Here is a 19084-nt window from a genome sequence, read left to right as displayed (position 1 = left end):
ATAAATTTATGTCCGCCATCAAATCTGGTAAAATGCGGATTCACGCATAGAAGGGTGGCGAGTGTGAAATATAATAAAATACATTGTTTCTTAAGATTAAATAAACTTTATTAAATAGTTTAATTGTTGAGTTTAACATAGCCGATAACACATGAACAAATTATCATTATATTTTATATTTGAATAGTATTATTAGAATTTATTGGTAATTATTAATTAAATAAGTTATAATAAATTAACTCAAAAAATTGTATATCTAAAAAGATCAAAGCTGCTCACAAATGTATTTTTCTGAGTCCCAGCATGCATTGTCATTCCACTGATGGCTACTTGATTTCATCTTAATGCAATGCTCGTTTCCGAAAAAGTTATTAGGCTCGCCGTGGGCCCAGTATGAGAAGCCCACTGATTGTCCAGTCGTGTCCCACACAAAGTAGCCTTCCTGTCCTTGATCGGTTCCAGAAGTCCAAAATGCAGATCTGTCACCACCTTGACAAGTTATTGCAAAAAAGATATGATTGAGATCTCCATTTAAAATTTTAGTCATGCATAAGATAACTTTTTTTGTACAGCTTGCGGCCCATCTTGCCGCGGACCTCTCTTTAGGCCCCGCGTTTAAGCAACTTTTTTGCCAGAGCTAGGTGTTGCCGTTTCTTCACATTATGAATTTGAAGAAGCAAACAATAATAATTAAAAAGTGGGCATGCTTGATTTTCAAGTTTGAATATTAAATTCACTTATTTAAAATAAGTTAAATTTTTAAAAAGCGTTTGCTATGTTTGTTGCATTTTCTCCTAGGATTTCTCTTCCATTTTAAAATTCCCTATGTTACCCGGAAAATGGACTTAAACAGTACTTACTCACTTCACGAAGAATGGCATTATTTTCTTCCAAAGACTCAATTGCTACCAGTTGCATGCCCATGTTCCAGCACGATCGTTTTGCTTTATCCCAATTAAGCTTAAAATGTTTAATTTAGATATAAATGTATTATTGAAATTGTGAAGCTCGTGCGAAGCAAGCAAATTAAATAATGTAAATAATATCAAATCATTCAATTTTATAAAAATCATGGGAGACCGGAGATTATTTAAAAAATTAGAATATTTTACCTTGTGACCTGAAACGAAATAATTGCGGCCTTCAATGGTAAATGTTGTTGAATTTTCCAGTTTTCCTATGAATTTTTTTCAATGCAAATTTATAATGATACACAAAAATCACTAGTTATACCAGGTTCTTTTCCAATTACGATTTCTCCATTCTGCAGATATAAAATTTGCTTGTAACTTATTTTTGTAACAAGAATTGATATATTTTTAAAGATACCTGATGGTCACCCAGGCTCAGGCCCTGGGCAAGAACCAGAAAGATGGAGAGAAGGAAGATTTGCCCAAAAGAGAACATCCTTAAAACACTGTTTGAAATATGTTTCTACTGTGCAGTGTACTCGCATGCTAGAATTATTTATACTGCCAAAGATGCTTGATTAGAGCCTTCCAACTTCCAAGTAATCTTATCTGCGCCCATATTCTGCAAACACTTCCACTTCTTTGAAAAATGCTGTTTTTTTTCAAATAATTTAAATAAAGTGGTTGACACACTTTTTAATTTTATCAATCAAGGTTTTGCCAAGTGATTGAGTGTGTTGACGTGCTTTTTAGGTCAATCTTGTCAAGTTCGCAAAATTGATTTTGTCCTTATGAATTACTCAGTTCTGAAGATCTTGAAAAAAAAAATCATTTCCATATGAGGAGTGGCAAAAAATCTCATCCTAAATTACTTAAGTACGATTATGTTTTCTGAGAAACATTTTTTACCTATTTTTTGATATTAAAAAATCAAGCATTTTCCTGCAAGTCAAAGGTCGCACGATTGATGGATGTCTTTTTTTTAAATAAAAAAAAAAAATTGCTATGCAGATTTCGCCGCCATATATTATATGATACATACATATGATAATATTGATCAATACGTGCCTCTGTTTGGGTAATAATGAAATCAAAGTCTGCCCTTGTACTCTATGGGGGTTTTTTTTTGTGAATCGGGGCCAAAAGGGGCAGGAAGAGGGTTGTTAACGTGGCGAGACGTCGAGACGACTGAGACGAGACGGTATATTTAAAGAGAGCGACGACCTTCGCTCGAGAGACACTAGCCCGAGAGAAACGTTTGTTCGTTATCCTCGCAATGGGAACTTATTATCCAAGCAAGAAGATTCACCGCCGCACTTGGTCGTTGGCGTGGTTGCTCGTCTTCAACCACCAGCTCTTTGTCGGCGTTAAACTCCATCCAACAGAGCAAACGATTGAGACTGTCGAGCTGGTCTGCATTATCCTTTTTTCACCTAATTTCAATTTTTTTTTAATTATAAAAAATATTTTTCGCTTCATAATTTTGGGTTTTAAAAAGGAAAGAAGGAACATGATAGTGCATGGTAGTATAGTTTTTTATCAAAAGAGTGACATAATCACAAATTTTATTTTTGGCATAATTTTATAGTTTAATTTTAAAATGGATAATTATTACTTTCAAATAAAGAGAAAGTTGGCATTTAAAGGAGAAATGATATTAATTTTGATAAATTGAATAATTATCAAATTCAATTTAAGATGACATTTGAAGAAAAATTTATTTAAGTATTTCAGATGAAAATAATTCAAAATATTTTGGAAAATTTAAAATACAATTTCAAGGTAAATTCAAAGTGCTTCTAAAGATTTAATTTTAAATCAAAATTATGGCAATATAAAACCATATAAAACAAATCAAGAAAGGATTGATGTGAAAAATTATCTTTTTTCTTTTGGCTCAGATTTGCGCATAGTTCGTTTTCTTAATAGCCGCAAAGTTAACAATAAAATAACACAAAAAATGAGGAAGAAAAAGTAAATTATTTTTGCAGTTCTTAAGATCCTTACTTTTTGAAAATAAATCTTTGGGAGCAATTGCAGAAGTTGAATAAGTAAATATTAATTTTGTTATAAATACTACAGGATTTGAATAGAAAAATCTTAACAGCTATAAATTGGGGAAATTAGGTATGAATTTCAAGTGGCACACATAGAATAAAGTCAAGTAATTAAGTCATGTTGGCAATATCTATTAAACTAAACTTATCGCGCAATGAGAGATTTGCACATATCAGACTTCCTTCTCTTGGACTCTATTTTTTAAAGCCTAAATGCCTATTTATATAAACATTTATATTACATAATGTTTTTTGAACGCAGGCGTTTAACACCCCTAACGAACTCGCCATGCTACAGCAGATTGTTGATGAAATCAAGGATTTACACACCACCGTCTACAACCTGCGCTGCAACAAAGAGCAAAAACTGGTGGGTGGAATGATTTCTAATGAACAATTTAATAATTTGTTTTTAGATAGGAGAAAGCAGGGCTGGAATCAAAAGTCAGCAAACCTCGTCTGCATCTCTTGAGGCCCTCAGCAAATATTCAAAAAAACAAGAGGAGCTTGAGAAACAATTAGTAGAGGTTACCAATTGTTTTATTATTGTGAAGCATTTAAAAAAAATTTAATAATTCAGTTTTCAAAAAAGATGAACAATTTTCGGTTGAATTCAATTTAGTGAGGCAGGAAATAAATCAGACAAATGTGAGATTGGAAAAATTGCAGACAAAAATCATCGAAACACTGCAACAGGAGGTTTAAATTCTTTATATTTATTTGGCAAGCATTTATTTTTGAAATTAATACACAGGGCGCGACGCATTTGGTCGAGCGACTTTTTGAAAATGAGAACCACACAAACAACACGCTCAGTTTGGCTAGAATTACGCAGGAGCTGCGCCAAAAGGTTTTAAAAATTTTAAAATAAAATAATATTTAAAATTGTAAAAAATTCTTTCAGGGCAAAAATGACAAAACAAACTTCCCTTGTGGGTGTAAGTAGAAATGAAGAAAAGTCTGTAATTAATTTCTATTTTCTTGAAAAATATTTAAATCACAGGCGAGGCGTACTTAAGAAGGGCGGGCAATGACAAAAAATACTACTTCTCGCACCCCAAATTTGCTCCTGTGAGTATAGTCGATTCTTCATCATTTGTGTTTTGTTCTCAATTTGTATATTTTATACTAGACGATCTGGGCGGTAGCGAATGAAACGTGCGCCAGGTTAGGTCTGCACCTGGCCACGCACAGGAATAATGCCGACCTCTGGGCCTTGTGGGACGAGTCGAAAAAAGTCTTGGGAAGTGAGTACTTTTTCAAAAGAAAAAAAAACATATTTATTTGAATAAAGATTAATTCCCTAAATAATTAGGCTATTTAAAAATTTTGTGTTTTTATTTTTAATAAAAATAATTTGTTTAGGCGCGCACTGGTGGTTGTCAGCAAAGGACTTGGGCAGCGCAGGGAAGCCGGACATCCACTGGCACGACGGCACCAAATTGGAGGTAACAAGTCCCTTTTGGTACCCTGGTGCCTCCAAAGCCAACTGCGGCTTCTCAGTTTCTGCAACGACGGAGAAATTGTATGGCGAACCGTGCACCAACAACAAACATTTCATCTGCGAACTGCCCGCACACTGCTACTGAAATCTGCATGCTTTTTCGCCTAATTATTATTATTATAGTGCTCTAGTGCTGATCGAGTGTAGTCGATTTTTTTAAATAATCAAAATATAAAACTAGATTCTACAATTTTATTTTTTTATTACAAAAATTCCTTAAGTATGAATGGAAATAATATAATTTATATATACATTATAATGTTTATCATTAATTGGAGATAAATAAAACTTTTGTTTTTTCCGTCTTTTCAATTGTCAAATGTTTTGATCAGTTTTGAATATAATTTATAATTTCAAATTTATTTAATCAAATCAGTTTGGAGGTGGTCTTCATTTATCCCTGCAAATTCAATATCATTACAAATGAAAATGATAATTCTAATTTTATGATTTAAAAATAAATTGATTAAAAAATCCCTTCATTTATCTCCTCTAAAACTCTAATAAAAAATTCCAGTTGCGGTTAAAATAGCTCCGTATATAATTTGAAGTAATTTACTTGATTTTTGGTAAAATATAATGGAACAACGCATTCATTATCAGAAGGTCATCTACATCGTCTCTGCACTTTATATTCCAATATTCGTGCAGCGGCGCGGCGCGCGTCACCATAGCAACACCCTCATACAAACACAAGGCTTGATCACCATACACTTCGTCGTGACTAACACCTGCACTTTTTTAAGAGGAATATTAGACAAGTCGGGAAATAATAATGTCGTGGTTCGGCGGCGGCGACTTAATCCAGCTGGAGACGCCCGAGTGTCTACGGCAGTTCATCAAGGAGCTCGTCGACACCGAGCTCATATCCGAGCGCGAAAAGGTCCGAATTTACTCGCAGCAGGACCAAAATGCGACACAGACGGACCCCCTCCTTGAAATGGATTTCAGACACAACCAAGTGAGAAAATTTAAAAGGCGTGTCTTTTTTAATTAAAAAAATGCACGATCAAAATTACATAAAAATTTGTTAAAAAAAAAACTAAACTAATAACACGTAATAACAAGTAGTTTTAGGATTGTAATTATGCTATAATGCAAATTATGATTTTTTTTCATTAATATTAAAGAATAACAGTTACGGCTCACATTCCATAAAATTTTTAGTTAATTTATGAGTTAAAGTTTAATGGGAATTTTTGTTGCAAGAAATAAAAATGATACAAATTTAAAAGTTTTTTTTTTGAAAAACTTAATTTGTTTTGCGTTATAATTTTTTAGTAATTTTTTAATTATTTGATTTCTCATATATGATATTGATTTGTAGTGCGAATTAAATCTGGGATTTTGACACAAAAATATTAAATAATCTTTAAATCGAATTTTACAAATAAAAATTAATTTTGTTATCATTATTATTTTGCAACTTCCTTTTAACAAAGGAATAAAACAATAAATTTAATGTGTATTGTAGGCCAAAGAAATAAATGCCGCTAATCTCGCACGCATGAAAATTCCTAAACAAGAACTTCTGAAGGAAGCCAGAAGGTATCAATTTCCACTTCCAACTTTTTACATTTTAATACCAAAAACTTAATTTGAATTTAGAATCGTGTCTGAAGAGGAGGTCGTTGAGAAACTGGCGAGGCAGCAAAACGCAGCGTTCAACAGGGAGTTACGACAGTTAAAGGAAGACTTGGAAAGGTCGAGCAGGGCGATGAAAAGGCCAGGGCGCACCTCAAGCGCGTGCAAAAAACTACCTGAGGTGGAAAACGTCAGGGTCGAAAAGCAGCGCGCCAAGAGTTGTTCAAGCGAAATCGAAGCTCGGCTCAGCACCCTGAGTCTCGATTTTCACGATCAGATTCAATTGGAAGGTGAAAGAAATGAGAGCAGCACCTACAGCAGCGACTGGCACTCTGAGGATGAAGAACCTTCCGACGCCTCTTCACCCAGCTCGGCTTCGACTATTTTGGAAAATAAGCATGTTGAAGAAGAGGAGGAGGAAAAACTGTCTCTTCCGCCTCTCATGAACGTCAGTAAATCTGCAAAGGACGATTTGGAAATAAAGAGCCTTCGGAGGTGCTGGTTGGTTTGGAGGGCAGTCACCTTTAGGCAGAAAAATATGCGCAGGTTGAAGAGGGACGATGATGAGAAACAGAGTCAGATCGAGCAATTTGTGAATCGTCAGACCTTCGTGAGCAAAAAGACCAAGTCGTGTTCCAACCTGGAGCAGATTATTCGCGATCAAAAAGCCAAACTGCGCGAACAGGAGCGACTCATCAGCAGGCTTAAGTTGGAGCAGCTGCGTCTTGAGGCCGAGAAGTCGCAGCAGAACGCACAGACCTTGATGGCACACAGTTTACAGGTAAATAAACATTAATTTTAAGAGGACTTTCAAAAGGCGATTTATTTTTTAAGTTGAAGCAATTTTTTCAAATTAAATTATGTGAAAATTTTTAAAATAAATTAAATAGTAATTAGACATTCTCTTTTTACTTCCAGATATTTAAGAAATTATTTTGCAAAAAATAATTTTCAAATAAAAATCATATGATTTTTTTACATGTTTTATGCATTCAAAACTTTCAAATGAGGGAAAAACCAAAAATTCTGAAAGATTGAAATTTTGATGAACACGAAAGTTAAAATTGAGGGGGAAACAATTTATTTAAACCTTGCAATCCGCACAGTATTTTTTTCTTTTTTTTTTCTTCATTTTATTGGTTTGAAGTATAGAAAAGCTGAAAAAGCACTTGATGCCAAAGTTTTTACCTTCCTTTAGAAAATTAATATTCTTGCACCAAAACTATTAATTTTAAATAAAATTAGTACGTACGATTTTCAAAGTTCGTCATATTTCCTGACGATTCGGCATTGGTTTTTTTATTTAATAGCAATATAAAAAAATTACTCAGGATTCGTCGTTGCCGGTGAGGCGTAAGCTGAAGTACCTGAGGTCAAGCTTTCCGGACATCCTAGACGGAGGGCGGGTGGACAACAAGTCACGACCGTCTTTCCTAGTGCTGATGGAGCAGCGACAGGCGGAGCGGCTGCGGCGCAAGAAGGAGTTGCACGAAAGGACACAGCTCAGGGTCGAGCAGCAGAAGCGGCTACAAAAGGAAAGGGAGGAGGCGCGCAGGGCCGAACTGGCCGAACAACGGCGGCTTGAGCAGGAAGCCAGGGTCTGTATTATATGAATTAAAAAAATATATATTATTACATTCCAAATTTTCATTTTTACTGCTCAAAATTAATTTTAAATTTTTACCACATTCAATTAAAAATTTCATGAATAGGTTGACACTATTTATTAAAAACACTCTCTTGGATTTTTGCACAACATTTTATTTTAAAAGTCGCGTTTTTAATACTTATAAAAATCAGGAAAATTTTTTGTACAAATCAAAAATGATATTATGTCAATTGTTAATTTAAAAATATATTATAAAGTTAGCCATATTAATACATTTTGTATTAATTAAGTTAATTTTTGGTAGGTTTGATGATTTAATTTTTTATCTTTTATAGTTGAATATAAAATGGATTATTATGAAAAAGCTAACACCATGAAAGGCTAGGAAGGGAGAATTAAAAGTTTTAATTATTTCAAATGTTAAATACTTTTATTCAAAAATTTAATCTTAAAATTTTATACCTAGTATAGTAGTTACAAATTAATGCTTATTTTGCTGCAGGTGGAGAAAATGCGGCTGGAAGCGGAGCGGAGGGCGAACGAACAGGCGGCCAGGGCCTTTTGCAGACTGCGGCGTCTCCGCATGGCCTTCCGCCTCTTCAGGGCGATTCTGCTGCAAAGACGGAGGCGCATCATGGAGGCGGAGGAACGCAGGAGACTCAGACTGATGGGCGAGGCTTTCCGCAGGTGGCGCCAGGTCGTCAGGGAAAAGTCGCAGGAACGGATGGTCCAGGCTAAAAGGCACCACAGGCGCAAGGTCATGACCTTTGCCTGGGACAAGTGGACGCAGGTTTGTGGATTTTTTTCTATAAATTGAAAAGAATAATAATAAATTTGGTGAAGGCTGTGATGGAGAGGAAGAGAGACTGGCAGGTGGCGGAAGACTTCAGCGACCTGCTTTTCGCGGTAAAGTTGTTTAAATTCGGCAGCCATGCTTGCCTCCTCGAAAAGAGGGCGGAGCAAATTCGGCGCGAAAAGTCAGCTGGGAATCTCCAAGTTGGTGGATTTTAAGTTTCTGAATAATCTGAATTTGCATCTAGGTACTGTGCTTTGATTTCTAACAGGATGACCTCGGAAGAGAGTTCTGCCCTTTCGGAAGTTTTCACCAAACTTCCTGGCAGAAGAAAACAGTGCCGCATCCTGCTTGACTTCTTCACCACGGTATGTAAAAACAACACTTGGTTCGCTCTCTCGTTTTATAAATTATTTTTGTTGTTAAATCCAAAGGACGGTTACCTTCCTCCCAACATTTACATCCACGGAAACTCTGCCACCGGAAAGACAATTACAGTAGCATCGCTTTTGGAACATTTAGGAATTTCAAACGTGCAGTTGAGCTGCGTTGAATTTGACACTCCTGCCCTCCTCTCATCCCAAGTTGCGACAAAATTTAGAGGTTAATTTGGTTAATTTAAAAACAATTACAATCATATTCTAAACAAATCTTTTAAATAGAGTACGTGGAAGGCAGTAATCAATCAAACTGTTCTAATCTGATGGACCTGGTGGAAGTGATGCAGACGGCCGACTTCAAAGATCCCTTCATAATTGTAAAAGTTTGAAGTCAAAATTGAATTTTATTAAATGATATGTCCATTTTGAAGGTTCTGGACCGAGCTGAGAGGTTGAGGGAGATGCCTTCGACTGTGATTCCCGCTTTGCTGAAACTGCAAGAGTTGAGCGGGATGAACGTGTGCGTTGTACTTGTCAGTGATCTGCCCTGGGAAAGGTTTTACCATGGGAAAATGCGCTTCTGCAAACCGGCTTTTGACCTCTTCTTCCCTCAGTACTCTAAAAGTAGCTCAATTTCAACCCAAAAATACAATATCTGATTTTGATTCAATGAATTAAAGGTGAGTGCATCGAGATTATTCGGGAAAAAAGGCCTGAGGAGGTGGACGACGCCCTGTACTTCTCCTACGTCTCCATTCTGCTCAGGGTTCTCTACAGGTTCTGCAGGGACCTCAATGAACTGCTCTACATGGCAAGTACTTATTTATGCACGGAATTTCTCATTAAAAATATTTTTCTTCTTAGAAAGGGTCACTTCTAAAACCCTCATTACTTGACCTTTTAAATAATAGAATTACTGTTTGTAACCATCCCAAAGTTCATAAAAAAAAAAAATTAAAAAATTTTCATTTGTTCTGCACATCCAGGCTGACCAGCACTTTGTTCTGGTGAAGGATCTAAACAACGACCAGCGCACAATCTGGACCACCCTGCAGCCGCACCTGAAAGCGGCCACCCAGAGGGTCCACCTGCGCCAGGGTCTGCAGTAAGCCCTTGAAAATTTTCAATTCCACCTTAATTGAGTTAAAATATTCTGCAGACCTGTTGATGTGAAAAGTTCAAACGCACTGATCTCAGCAGTGACGGCGATGGAGCTGCCTTACTATGCCAAGTTCCTGCTGATGGCCGCCTTCCTGGCCTCGTTCAACTCGCCCAAGCACGACCGGCGCCTCTTTGCCAAACACCACGGCATGCAAAGGAAAAAGGCCGTTGTGCAGAAAAAGACAGTCAAGAGGAGCAGTTTGATTGTCGGACCAAAACCTTTTAACTTCGAGAGACTGACCGCCATTTTCCATTCGATTGCAGACACCCCCTACCTCATCACAACCAACCTTTGTGCTCAGGTTTGTAGAAAAATTCAAATATTTAAGATTTGATTGATTGGTTATTGCATTTGACCACTATTTTGAAAATCATGTCCGTCTCTTGAATTTGGCTCTTTTTAAATTGCAGTTGGCTACTTTGGTCAATTTGCAACTCATCACCAAAGTTGGCTTCTCGGGGCTCAACGACCCCAAGTACAAGTGCGCTGTTGGATTTGAATTTATCAAAGCTGTTGGAAGGTGTGAATTCAAACTGAATTTAAAGTTTAATGATTATTTCTTAAATTTAACATATTTAGGACTGTGGACTTCAACGTGCAGAGCTACATCATGGAGGAATACTAAAGTTTAAAGGACTCAAAATTTTCAAGTATTTATTAATTGCTACGCTTATTACTATTTTATTTAAAAATCCAAGATCTCGTGAGATATTAATTAAACCACTCAACGTTCAAAGAAAGTGTTGCAAGTTCAAAATTGTCCTTCCATACTTTCAACTATTATTGTTACTTATCTTAAGAACATACAATTTTTATTTTTCTTGTAGCTGACTGGCTTATTAACTTTCAAAACAATTTGCGCATTTTGCACATGCAGTGCTCGCCAATTAGCAAATAGTATTTCTTTATATCGGCTTGGCCAATAGCAACAAGCAACGCTCCTGATCTTACGGTCACGTGGTACATGAGTCATATCTAGAAACGATCAACAGAAGAAAGAACTGCAGGCGAATTGTCGAGACGGTAAGTTTTGGAGACTTCTGACTTATAATTATTAAATTGAACTGGAAAGTTAATAGACACACTGGAAAAACAGGATTATCCAGTAGCTCAGTTCTCTAATTACAAACCCTGCAAGTGTCAGCATCTAATATCGATAAAGAAATGAAAATTACTTTTCCTCCTTTTACTTATAGTTAGGGGAACCCCCAAAAGGTTTTATTGTATTTTTGGTGTGAGAAAACAGTCATTCAAATTAATTATAAAGATATGATGCGATATGATGATATTTTTATTGGGGTTTAATTATTGAATGGAATTGTTTTGCGCGTCTTTTACAAAAAAGCATCTATTTGAGATGAAAAAGTACAAATTATATATTATTTAAGCAATTTATTTCAATTAACATTTAATTTCCAGGTTCAATGCCTTACAAATCTCGAAAAGTATGCCGCGTCGAGGCAGTTCCAGAGGAGAGCACAACAATCAACAATCCACTTGATGTCCTACAAGATCTTAATCTAAATGGAGAAGGTCAGAACAGCAAACTTCAAGAAGCAGCCGAGGAAGGAAATTGGAAGGTGGTTGAGTCGTTGTTGGAGGGAGGCGCAAAACCCACAGGAAAGTTCATCAACGGCTGGACACTTCTGCACTACGCTGTTAAGAGTGGCAACCTTGAAACGATCAGGTTGGCCCTGAAGCTAAAATGTCTCATCTCGGAACAAACCCTTGCTGGTTCGACCGCCCTTCACCTGGCAGCCGCCTTTGCTGGGGAGGACATCTGTGAATTTCTAATCAAGAATGGCATTGACCACAAAGCAGTCAACAGAAATGGCATGAATGCCATGCATGTGGCATGTCGGAAGGGCAACCTGGAATGCTTAAAATATCTGCTCGGCCAAGCCAAGTTGTTTAATTTGAACAAAAAAACGCCACAAAAAGAAACTGCTCTGCACTTAGCAACTAAATCTGGTAACTTGAGTGTAATAAAGTTCCTAATGAGCTTCTCTGGTGTCAGCTGTAATGCACCTGATTTGAAGGGCTGCACTCCTTTTCTCCTTGCTGCTAGTTCTGCAGACGTCGAAGTTATCCGATTCTTCATCGAGCATGGAGCTGACTTGGCGTCGACAACTTCAGAAGGTCGGAACGCCTTGCATTTGGCGTGCCAAGAAGGAAAGGTGGAAAACGTTGATTTTTTGTTGAGCACCGGTCAGTTTGACTTGGCCAAAAAAGACCTTGAAGGTTACCAGGCCATCCACATTGCCACGATCGAAGAGCATTGCAACGTCATCGACTTGCTTTTGGAAAAGGGCGCCGACCTTGAGGCTCGAACTGGCTGCCATCAAGAACTGACACCTTTGCTTTTGGCTGCCGAGTGCTGCCAACTGGACACATTTAAGTTTTTGCTCGAGAGGGGCGCTGACCTGGACTACGAAGACACCATGTACCATGACGCTTTCCACTTGACCTGCTATGGCGATAATTTGAGTGTAGCCCGTTACCTGGTGGAGATTGGAAAATATGACTTAGAGAAGAGGAATGTCAATGGAAAGACGCCGTGGATCAAATTGGCACATGATAGCTGCATTGAATTTAAGCGCCTTTTGGTGGAGTTGGGCGCCGATATCCACGCCACGGACAACTTCAACCTGAGCGCCCTGACCATTGCCGCGCAGTTCAGCAGCGTGGAGAAATGCAAGTACCTGATGTCCCTTGGTTTAGACTTTGACGTACTGACCAAGGACGGCGGAACCGCCTTGCACCAAGCGTGCGTGTCTGGCAACCTTGCCACGGCCAAATTTATTCTGGAATTGGGACGCCTGGATGTTACCGACAAGCAAAGGGATGGCTCGACTCCTTTGCATGTGGCAGCGGGCAGAGGCCACTTAGACATGGTTAAACTGCTTTTAGAAAATGGCGCAGAACTCCAAAGTTTAAATGATCATGGCTTGCTGCCCTTTCACTGCGCCGCCAGGTCAGGAAACGTCGCCACTCTGCGCTTTTTCATTGAGGAATGTGGGTTTCTGCTTGAGAAGACGGGTCGAGGTGATAACGCACTCCTTTTGTCTAGCAAGAATAAAAAAGTGGACGTGATGCAATATCTAGTCGAAGATCTGGGCTTGGAAACTGACATAGTTGATTCAAAAGGCTCGGGTTTGTTTCTAAATGCTTGTTTTGGCGGAAACATAGAATCTGTCCGCTACTTAATTGACAACGATTTGGACCCACTGGTTCTGAACAATTACGGCGAAGGCGCGCTCCACCAAACTGCAAGATGCTACCATGACAGTAGCTTACTGATGAAGTACCTGGTGGAAGAACTGAAGTTGGATGTCAATCTCTGTTCGAAAAATGGAGCTACGCCTTTACTTCTAGCAGCAGAGTTTGGAAGCGACGCCACTTGTCGCTGGCTCTTGGAGCACCCTGACGTGAATCTCAGGGCAGAAAATCGTTACGGGAACGACGCCCTGCTATGCGCGTGCAATGGGGGTAAGCTGGAGAACGTGGAGGTTCTTTGGGACAGTGGCAAGTTCTGCATCAACACTGAGAACAAAGACGGCCAAACGGCGCTTCACCTGGCAGCTGGAAACGGCTGGTCTAACTCGTTGGAGCTGATCAAATTTTTGGTGGAGACTGCCGGCGCTGAAGTGACTGCGGCAAACAAATATGGGTGGACGCCCTTGCACGTAGCCGCCAAGCTTGCAGACCTTTTGGTGAATGAGTACCTAGTTTCAAAGGAGGACTCGCTGGTGTACCGTAAGACAGCCGACGGCGCAATACCTTTGGACTTAGCCAAGCAAAACCAAGACAGATCCGTTCTTGCATTTTATGAAAGCAGAACCAAGATCATAATTCAAGACCAAGGGCCGCGCAATCAGCAGGGAGGAAGCTGGAGAAACGCAAATGGCAATCAAACACCAAAGCAAAATCCAAGAAATCCAGCATATGGCCATCAACTATTTAATTCCAACTGGAGGTCATGATTTATTTTCTACTTCTTTTACGGCCTGCTATCTCAAAAATGGAAAAATCCTTTTTATTAAATGGGAGGAAAATAGGTGGGGGACATCAGGGCTATTTTTTTTCTTTAAAAACAGATTGGAGCAAAAAAAAATTTAGATAACTTGTGTTTTGAATATCTTTGCAAATTTTTAAAATTTAATAGTTCTTCTTTTAGTTAGAATATTTGAAAATCTCACTTGGAAGTAATGGATAAATAAAAATTTATAATTTCTACTTTAAAAACTTCAAGCTTTAGTTTTAATAATAATGTTTTATAAATTAAAATTGGAAGCCTAGGCATTTACTAAAAAGCTGAGACTGGAGAGGTTAAATAATTTTAAGCCTGCCAATTCATGTATTAATTAAATTAATGTGAACTCATTATTGGGGCCTATGGCATTGGTTATCCTTTGCTCTATATTGTACATGAATTTAATGTACATACTTCATACTTTCTCTTCTTCTCGTCTGATAACAACGTTCTTTTTTTGATAATCGATCACGTGACGCATCCCCACAAACAAGTAAAATACTCAGAAAATAGTCAGCCGAGCCGGCCAACGCAAGACAGGCGCGCTCAGTGAAGAATAAACCAAAATAGGAAAACTCACGAAGGCACTGGAAAATCAGGATTCGTCATAAGCACGTTTACTTTGGTCAGCAACATGTGTATGTATGACCCTTTCAAAGTTAATGACACGACAACATCAACTGATTGACTAACAGTGTGTCATGCCATTGTGTAATGTAATATAGTATGACTAATATGCGCTAATATGTGCGTGAGATAAAAGATTACCTGCTTATAGTTTGTGAAATCCCCAATTATTGGAAAGTTAGTGGATATAGTATTTTTAAAACGCGTTATAGTTAAAATGACGGCCTAACTTTTAATGTGATTTATTCTCATACTAAAAGTATCTAAACATTAATTTGTCAGGTGCAATGAAGCGCCGTCAATTGAAAGTACTCCGGTGCAATGGAGATAAACTACAGGCTGACTATTTCCTACAAAACCCTAACGCAGGTGGAGGAAATTCGGAACTATATGTAGCAGCTGAAAAAGGAAATTGGCAGCTGGTCGAGTCTCTGTTGGATGGCGGCGCAAATCCTACAGAAAAGTCAAGTATGGGCTGGACGCTTCTGCACTTCGCTGTCAAGAGCGGGGACCTTAAAACGGTCAGGTCGGCTCTGAAGGGAAAATGTCTCATCTTCGAGAAAACCAATAGCTGCGCCACTGCACTCCACCTGGCAGCTGCTTTTGCTAGGGACAGTGTCTGCAACCTGCTCATCATCAATGGTGTTGACTGCGCTGCCCTTGACAGCTCTGGCTTGAACGCCTTGCATGTGGCTTGTCGAAAGGGTAACCTGGAAAGCCTCAAATACCTGATTGGTCTAGAGCAATTTTTTCCGATCGGCCAAAAATCGCCCAAGAATGAAACTGCTCTGCACTTTGCAACCATGTCTGGTAACTTGGCATTGGTAGAATTCCTAATGAACAACGGTCTTGACTGCAACGAGCCTGACTCGGAGGGCTATACTCCATTTCTCCTGTCCGCCGGTGCTGCAGACGTCAACGTCGTCTGCTTCTTCGTCGAGAAAGGAGCCAATTTGTCTTCGGCAAACAAGACTGGCCGGAACGCTTTGCACTTGTCGTGTCAAGAGGGAAAGCTGGAGAACGCGCGCTATTTGCTGAGCACCGGCAGATTCGACCTGGCTCAAAAAGATCTCCAAGGTGCGTTATCCTTTTCTTTTTCACAAAAATGACAAAAAAAATATGAAAAAATTATCAATGGCCGCATTTAATTTCTTGTAAATTTAAAGACTTTAATCCATGATGCGCCAATAAAATAATGAAATTATTCTTGCATGTTTCACTATGGAAAATCAATTTAGGTTACGAAGCAATCCATATTGCCACAATTGAAGAACACTGCAACATCCTCGACCTTCTTTTAGAGAACGGCGGAGACGTCAACGCTTGTACCGACTCCAGTCTGCAAATGACTCCTTTGCTGCTGGCGGCGGAGTGCTGTCAGCTGGACACTTTCAAGTTCCTAGTCGAGAGGGGCGCCGACCTAGACTTGGAGGACACTATGTCCAACGATTTGTTCCTCCGGAGCTGCTACAGCGAAAACAACTTGGATGTAGCGCGTTTCTTGGTGGAGATTGGCAAGTATGACTTGGAGAAGAGGAACGTAACTGGAAAGACGCCATGGATCAGGCTAGGCCACAGCAGCAGCATCGAATTCAAACAGTTTCTTGTTGACTTAGGCGCCGATGTCCACGCCACGGACAATTTCAACATGACCGCCCTGACCATGGCGGCGCAATACAGCAGCGTGGAGAACTGCAAGTACTTGATGTCCCTCGGTATGGACTTTGACGTGCTGACCAGGGACGGCGGAACTGCCTTGCACCAAGCATGCATCTCTGGCAACGTCGCCACGGCTAAGTTCATTCTGGAATTGGGACGCCTGGACATTAATGCCACACAAGAAAAAGGTTTTTTAAATCGATTATTTATAAAACTGATTTTTAGTTAAATTTTAACTATTATTTGCACAAAATTTCACATGCAGAAGTATTGCTTAGATCAGCATAACACATTTTTTTTTAAATCTTCAGTTCTGCTCGAGTCCTTTATTTCTTTGTTCCTACACTGAAGCTAGAGAATAAAACAATTAGGAATAAGTTCTGAGAGCTGATATACTTTCTGTCTTCAGGTTTGACTCCTCTACATATGGCAGCAGGCAGAGGCCACCTTGATATGGTAAAATTGCTTGTGCAAAGCGGCGCAAAGCTTGGGAAACGGAGCAACAAGGGTCTGCTGGCCTTCCACAGTGCTGCCAGGTTTGGAAACCTTTACCTCAAAATATCATGCACTAACGTAGTTTCAGTTTTTCCACTTACGTGTGTTGATAATAATTATTTTTTGGCCATTTTTTTTTTATTTTTTTATTTTATTTTTTTTTTTTTGAAGAAATTACAAACCTTGCACATATATTATTTAAAATTATTTTATTCTGCTTAAAATTAAGAAATGACAATTGTTAACAACATTTTGAAATTTCGCTTCAAACTTAGTTCCAAATATCTTACTGTCCTTTATTTATCAAGTCCTACTATTTTCTCCGCTAAAACTACAATAGAACATCATCATGCGTCAAAATAAATTTTTTTTCATCAATTTCGCTTAAAAAATCAATCAACTTCTCTAACTTTTTCTGTAAAAATAAATTTAAATTATTCATTTTTTTTAACTCTAGATAAGAGTATTTGCAAATTGTTTATTCATTAAATTTCACAGGTCGGGTGACATAGCATGTGTACAATTTTTTGTTGAGGATTGTGAGGATTGCGGATTTCTGGACGGGGAGACACATCAAGATGAGACCGCCTTATTTCTGGCAAGCCAGAACAGAAACGCTAATGTTTTGCAGTATCTGATCGAAAGAGGCGCCAGCCCTAGCATTGTCGGCTCCAATTGGAAGAATGTGTACCTAAGCGCCTGTTGCGCTGGAAATGTGCAATCGGTCCGCTATTTAGCAGAGCTTCACAATGCTGACCCCTTCGTTTTGAATAAGAATGATCAAGGCGCACTCCACCTTGCTGCCCGAAGTCTCTTTGACTGCAGCAGTCTATTAGGGTACCTGGTGGAAGAACTGAAGCTGGACGTAAACCTCCGTTCGATTAACGGAGCTACACCTTTGCATCTAGCAGCAGAGTTTGGAAGCGCCGTCAATTGCCGGTGGCTCTTAGAGCACCCAGACGTGCAGGCGACGGAGGAAAATGTGCATGGGGACGACGCCCTGCTACGTGCTTGCTCTGGGGGTAAGCTAGAAAATGTCAAAGTAATTATGGACAGTGGCAAATTCTTCGTTGACAAGAAGAACCAAAGTGGACGTACGGGTTTGCACTTGGCAGCTAAAATAGACTTCATATGGCTGGTCAAATTTTTGGTGGAAAGCGCCGGCGCCCAAGTGGCCGTGCAAGACCAACATGGATGGACGCCCGCGCATGTAGCCGCTAAGTTTGCAGACGTCAAGGTGAACGAGTTCCTTATTTCAAAGGAAGATTCGCTGCTGTACCAGAAGACTGCTAATGGCGCCCTACCTCTGGACGTGGCCAAGCAAAACCAAGACAAATCCGTGCTTGCATTTTATGAAAGCAAAACTAAGATTTACAGTAAAGACCTAGGGCAGAGTAGAAACGATCACAGTCAATCTACGTCAAAAAGGGGCCGATCAGCTTATGGCCATCAAATTTTCGATTCTAACTGGAGGTCTTAATTCAATTTCCGTTTCTACGTTAGTGTTAATTAAATTTTATCTTCTACTTATTTTCAACAAAAGAAAATTACTGCTTTTGAAATGATTGAATAATTTTAAAATTTAACCTTTAAAAAAAATGGGAAAATCAGTTTTGCCTGCCGAGTGCCAAGTTGTCAAGTACGGGCTGCAGTAAATATGCTTAACTTTTGGCTGTAGCTTCAACAGCCAGTTACATAATATTTTTACATTTTAGAGTAAGAAAGAGTGTAAAATCTGGTTTTAATAAAAGGAAGCTGCTGTGAATATCAAAGTGTACAAATTTGATTGCGACTATTGCGAGTGACATGCATATCAACGTGCATGGTTACCAACTCCCATAATTCATTTAAGTCCATACTAATAATTTGATACAATCTTCACTGATTAAAAGAATTTGCTTGCAAATGTCTGCATTTCTTGTATTGATGAAAATTAAAATGCATCGTTTCCAAATAGGATTAATGCATACAGATTTGAGTAAAAAAAAATTGGCTATTCAAATCTTGTAATTTAATTTTTTTTCTTGTCACAGGTTAAAACTCGCTCCTGAAAAACCTGTGCAGTAGAATTCTGGTCACAATCATTCAAGATTTACACGATCAAAAATCAAAAGTAATTAATAAAATTAGAAACTTAAATTAGAATATTATGTTGACACAGAATACTCCGGTAGAAATAAGATTTTGCTATTGAAATCTCAAATTATTGATTCGGCATCATTATTAAATTCAGGAATGAATTCCGTAAAGTAAATAAGATTCTTGATGAG

General features: G+C 38.6%; 5 protein-coding genes across 6 annotated transcripts; 4 read left to right on the top strand and 1 right to left on the bottom strand.

Moving 5' to 3' along the window:
* Window positions 1-109: 109 nt before the first annotated feature.
* Window positions 110-1469, bottom strand: LOC132203425 (lectin subunit alpha-like). The gene is made up of 5 exons (XM_059631208.1): window positions 1330-1469; window positions 1234-1264; window positions 1113-1177; window positions 861-960; window positions 110-489 (listed from the first exon to the last, which is right to left on the bottom strand). The coding sequence occupies exons 1-5, from the start codon at window positions 1405-1407 to the stop codon at window positions 266-268; spliced, it is 498 nt and encodes a 165-aa protein (XP_059487191.1). The 5' UTR covers window positions 1408-1469; the 3' UTR covers window positions 110-265.
* A 718-nt stretch (window positions 1470-2187) lies between these two features.
* LOC132203331 (uncharacterized) lies at window positions 2188-4654 on the top strand. Its single transcript, XM_059631027.1, has 9 exons — window positions 2188-2322; window positions 3231-3338; window positions 3385-3505; window positions 3549-3667; window positions 3723-3818; window positions 3873-3906; window positions 3972-4039; window positions 4101-4215; window positions 4334-4654. The coding sequence occupies exons 1-9, from the start codon at window positions 2188-2190 to the stop codon at window positions 4555-4557; spliced, it is 1020 nt and encodes a 339-aa protein (XP_059487010.1). The 3' UTR covers window positions 4558-4654.
* A 587-nt stretch (window positions 4655-5241) lies between these two features.
* Window positions 5242-8676, top strand: LOC132203688 (calponin homology domain-containing protein DDB_G0272472-like). 2 transcript variants are annotated; one of them, XM_059631628.1, is made up of 6 exons: window positions 5242-5433; window positions 5947-6020; window positions 6081-6837; window positions 7388-7654; window positions 8168-8455; window positions 8509-8676. In XM_059631628.1, the coding sequence occupies exons 1-6, from the start codon at window positions 5248-5250 to the stop codon at window positions 8674-8676; spliced, it is 1740 nt and encodes a 579-aa protein (XP_059487611.1). In that variant the 5' UTR covers window positions 5242-5247. The 2 variants fall into 2 exon arrangements, with proteins under 2 accessions (XP_059487611.1, XP_059487613.1); XM_059631630.1 differs by lacking the exon at window positions 5947-6020.
* On the top strand, window positions 8631-10718 carry LOC132203689 (origin recognition complex subunit 5). Its single transcript, XM_059631631.1, has 9 exons — window positions 8631-8826; window positions 8893-9061; window positions 9121-9215; window positions 9270-9462; window positions 9519-9649; window positions 9825-9943; window positions 9998-10301; window positions 10411-10520; window positions 10580-10718. Exons 1-9 carry the CDS (start codon window positions 8731-8733, stop codon window positions 10623-10625), a joined length of 1263 nt encoding a protein of 420 aa, XP_059487614.1. The 5' UTR covers window positions 8631-8730; the 3' UTR covers window positions 10626-10718.
* A 166-nt stretch (window positions 10719-10884) lies between these two features.
* LOC132203330 (serine/threonine-protein phosphatase 6 regulatory ankyrin repeat subunit A-like) lies at window positions 10885-18579 on the top strand. The gene is made up of 7 exons (XM_059631025.1): window positions 10885-11023; window positions 11420-13976; window positions 14345-14357; window positions 14921-15737; window positions 15899-16507; window positions 16729-16855; window positions 17313-18579. Exons 2-7 carry the CDS (start codon window positions 11425-11427, stop codon window positions 18292-18294), a joined length of 5100 nt encoding a protein of 1699 aa, XP_059487008.1. The 5' UTR covers window positions 10885-11023; window positions 11420-11424; the 3' UTR covers window positions 18295-18579.
* The last annotated feature ends 505 nt before the right edge of the window (window positions 18580-19084 follow it).

This window comes from Neocloeon triangulifer, unplaced genomic scaffold (assembly GCF_031216515.1).
Source record: "Neocloeon triangulifer isolate White Clay Creek 2 clone unplaced genomic scaffold, ASM3121651v1 ptg000017l, whole genome shotgun sequence".
Classification (NCBI taxonomy): Eukaryota; Metazoa; Arthropoda; class Insecta; order Ephemeroptera; family Baetidae; genus Neocloeon; species Neocloeon triangulifer.
Note: the sequence above shows the minus strand (reverse complement) of the source record. Positions and strands in the feature narration are given on the sequence as shown.

What these genes read in the sequence shown, in the direction of transcription:
- LOC132203425 (XM_059631208.1), bottom strand. Translation starts at nt 1,407, where the DNA reads ATGTTCTCTTTTGGGCAAATCTTCCTTCTCTCCATCTTTCTGGTTCTT. An exon ending in ATTTCGTTTCAGGTCACAAG is followed by an intron (nt 961 to 1,112) that starts GTAAAATATTCT and finishes AAACATTTTAAG; the next exon opens with CTTAATTGGGATAAAGCAAA. An exon ending in TGCCATTCTTCGTGAAGTGA is followed by an intron (nt 490 to 860) that starts GTAAGTACTGTT and finishes TAACTTGTCAAG; the next exon opens with GTGGTGACAGATCTGCATTT.
- LOC132203331 (XM_059631027.1), top strand. Translation starts at nt 2,188, where the DNA reads ATGGGAACTTATTATCCAAGCAAGAAGATTCACCGCCGCACTTGGTCG. An exon ending in ATTAGTAGAGGTTACCAATT is followed by an intron (nt 3,506 to 3,548) that starts GTTTTATTATTG and finishes TTAATAATTCAG; the next exon opens with TTTTCAAAAAAGATGAACAA. An exon ending in TCGAAACACTGCAACAGGAG is followed by an intron (nt 3,668 to 3,722) that starts GTTTAAATTCTT and finishes ATTAATACACAG; the next exon opens with GGCGCGACGCATTTGGTCGA.
- LOC132203688 (XM_059631628.1), top strand. Translation starts at nt 5,248, where the DNA reads ATGTCGTGGTTCGGCGGCGGCGACTTAATCCAGCTGGAGACGCCCGAG. An exon ending in TGGATTTCAGACACAACCAA is followed by an intron (nt 5,434 to 5,946) that starts GTGAGAAAATTT and finishes TGTGTATTGTAG; the next exon opens with GCCAAAGAAATAAATGCCGC. An exon ending in TGATGGCACACAGTTTACAG is followed by an intron (nt 6,838 to 7,387) that starts GTAAATAAACAT and finishes AAAATTACTCAG; the next exon opens with GATTCGTCGTTGCCGGTGAG.
- LOC132203689 (XM_059631631.1), top strand. Translation starts at nt 8,731, where the DNA reads ATGACCTCGGAAGAGAGTTCTGCCCTTTCGGAAGTTTTCACCAAACTT. An exon ending in AGTTGCGACAAAATTTAGAG is followed by an intron (nt 9,062 to 9,120) that starts GTTAATTTGGTT and finishes TCTTTTAAATAG; the next exon opens with AGTACGTGGAAGGCAGTAAT. An exon ending in TCAAAGATCCCTTCATAATT is followed by an intron (nt 9,216 to 9,269) that starts GTAAAAGTTTGA and finishes TCCATTTTGAAG; the next exon opens with GTTCTGGACCGAGCTGAGAG.
- LOC132203330 (XM_059631025.1), top strand. Translation starts at nt 11,425, where the DNA reads ATGCCTTACAAATCTCGAAAAGTATGCCGCGTCGAGGCAGTTCCAGAG. An exon ending in GGCTCAAAAAGATCTCCAAG is followed by an intron (nt 15,738 to 15,898) that starts GTGCGTTATCCT and finishes AAATCAATTTAG; the next exon opens with GTTACGAAGCAATCCATATT. An exon ending in GCCTTCCACAGTGCTGCCAG is followed by an intron (nt 16,856 to 17,312) that starts GTTTGGAAACCT and finishes TAAATTTCACAG; the next exon opens with GTCGGGTGACATAGCATGTG.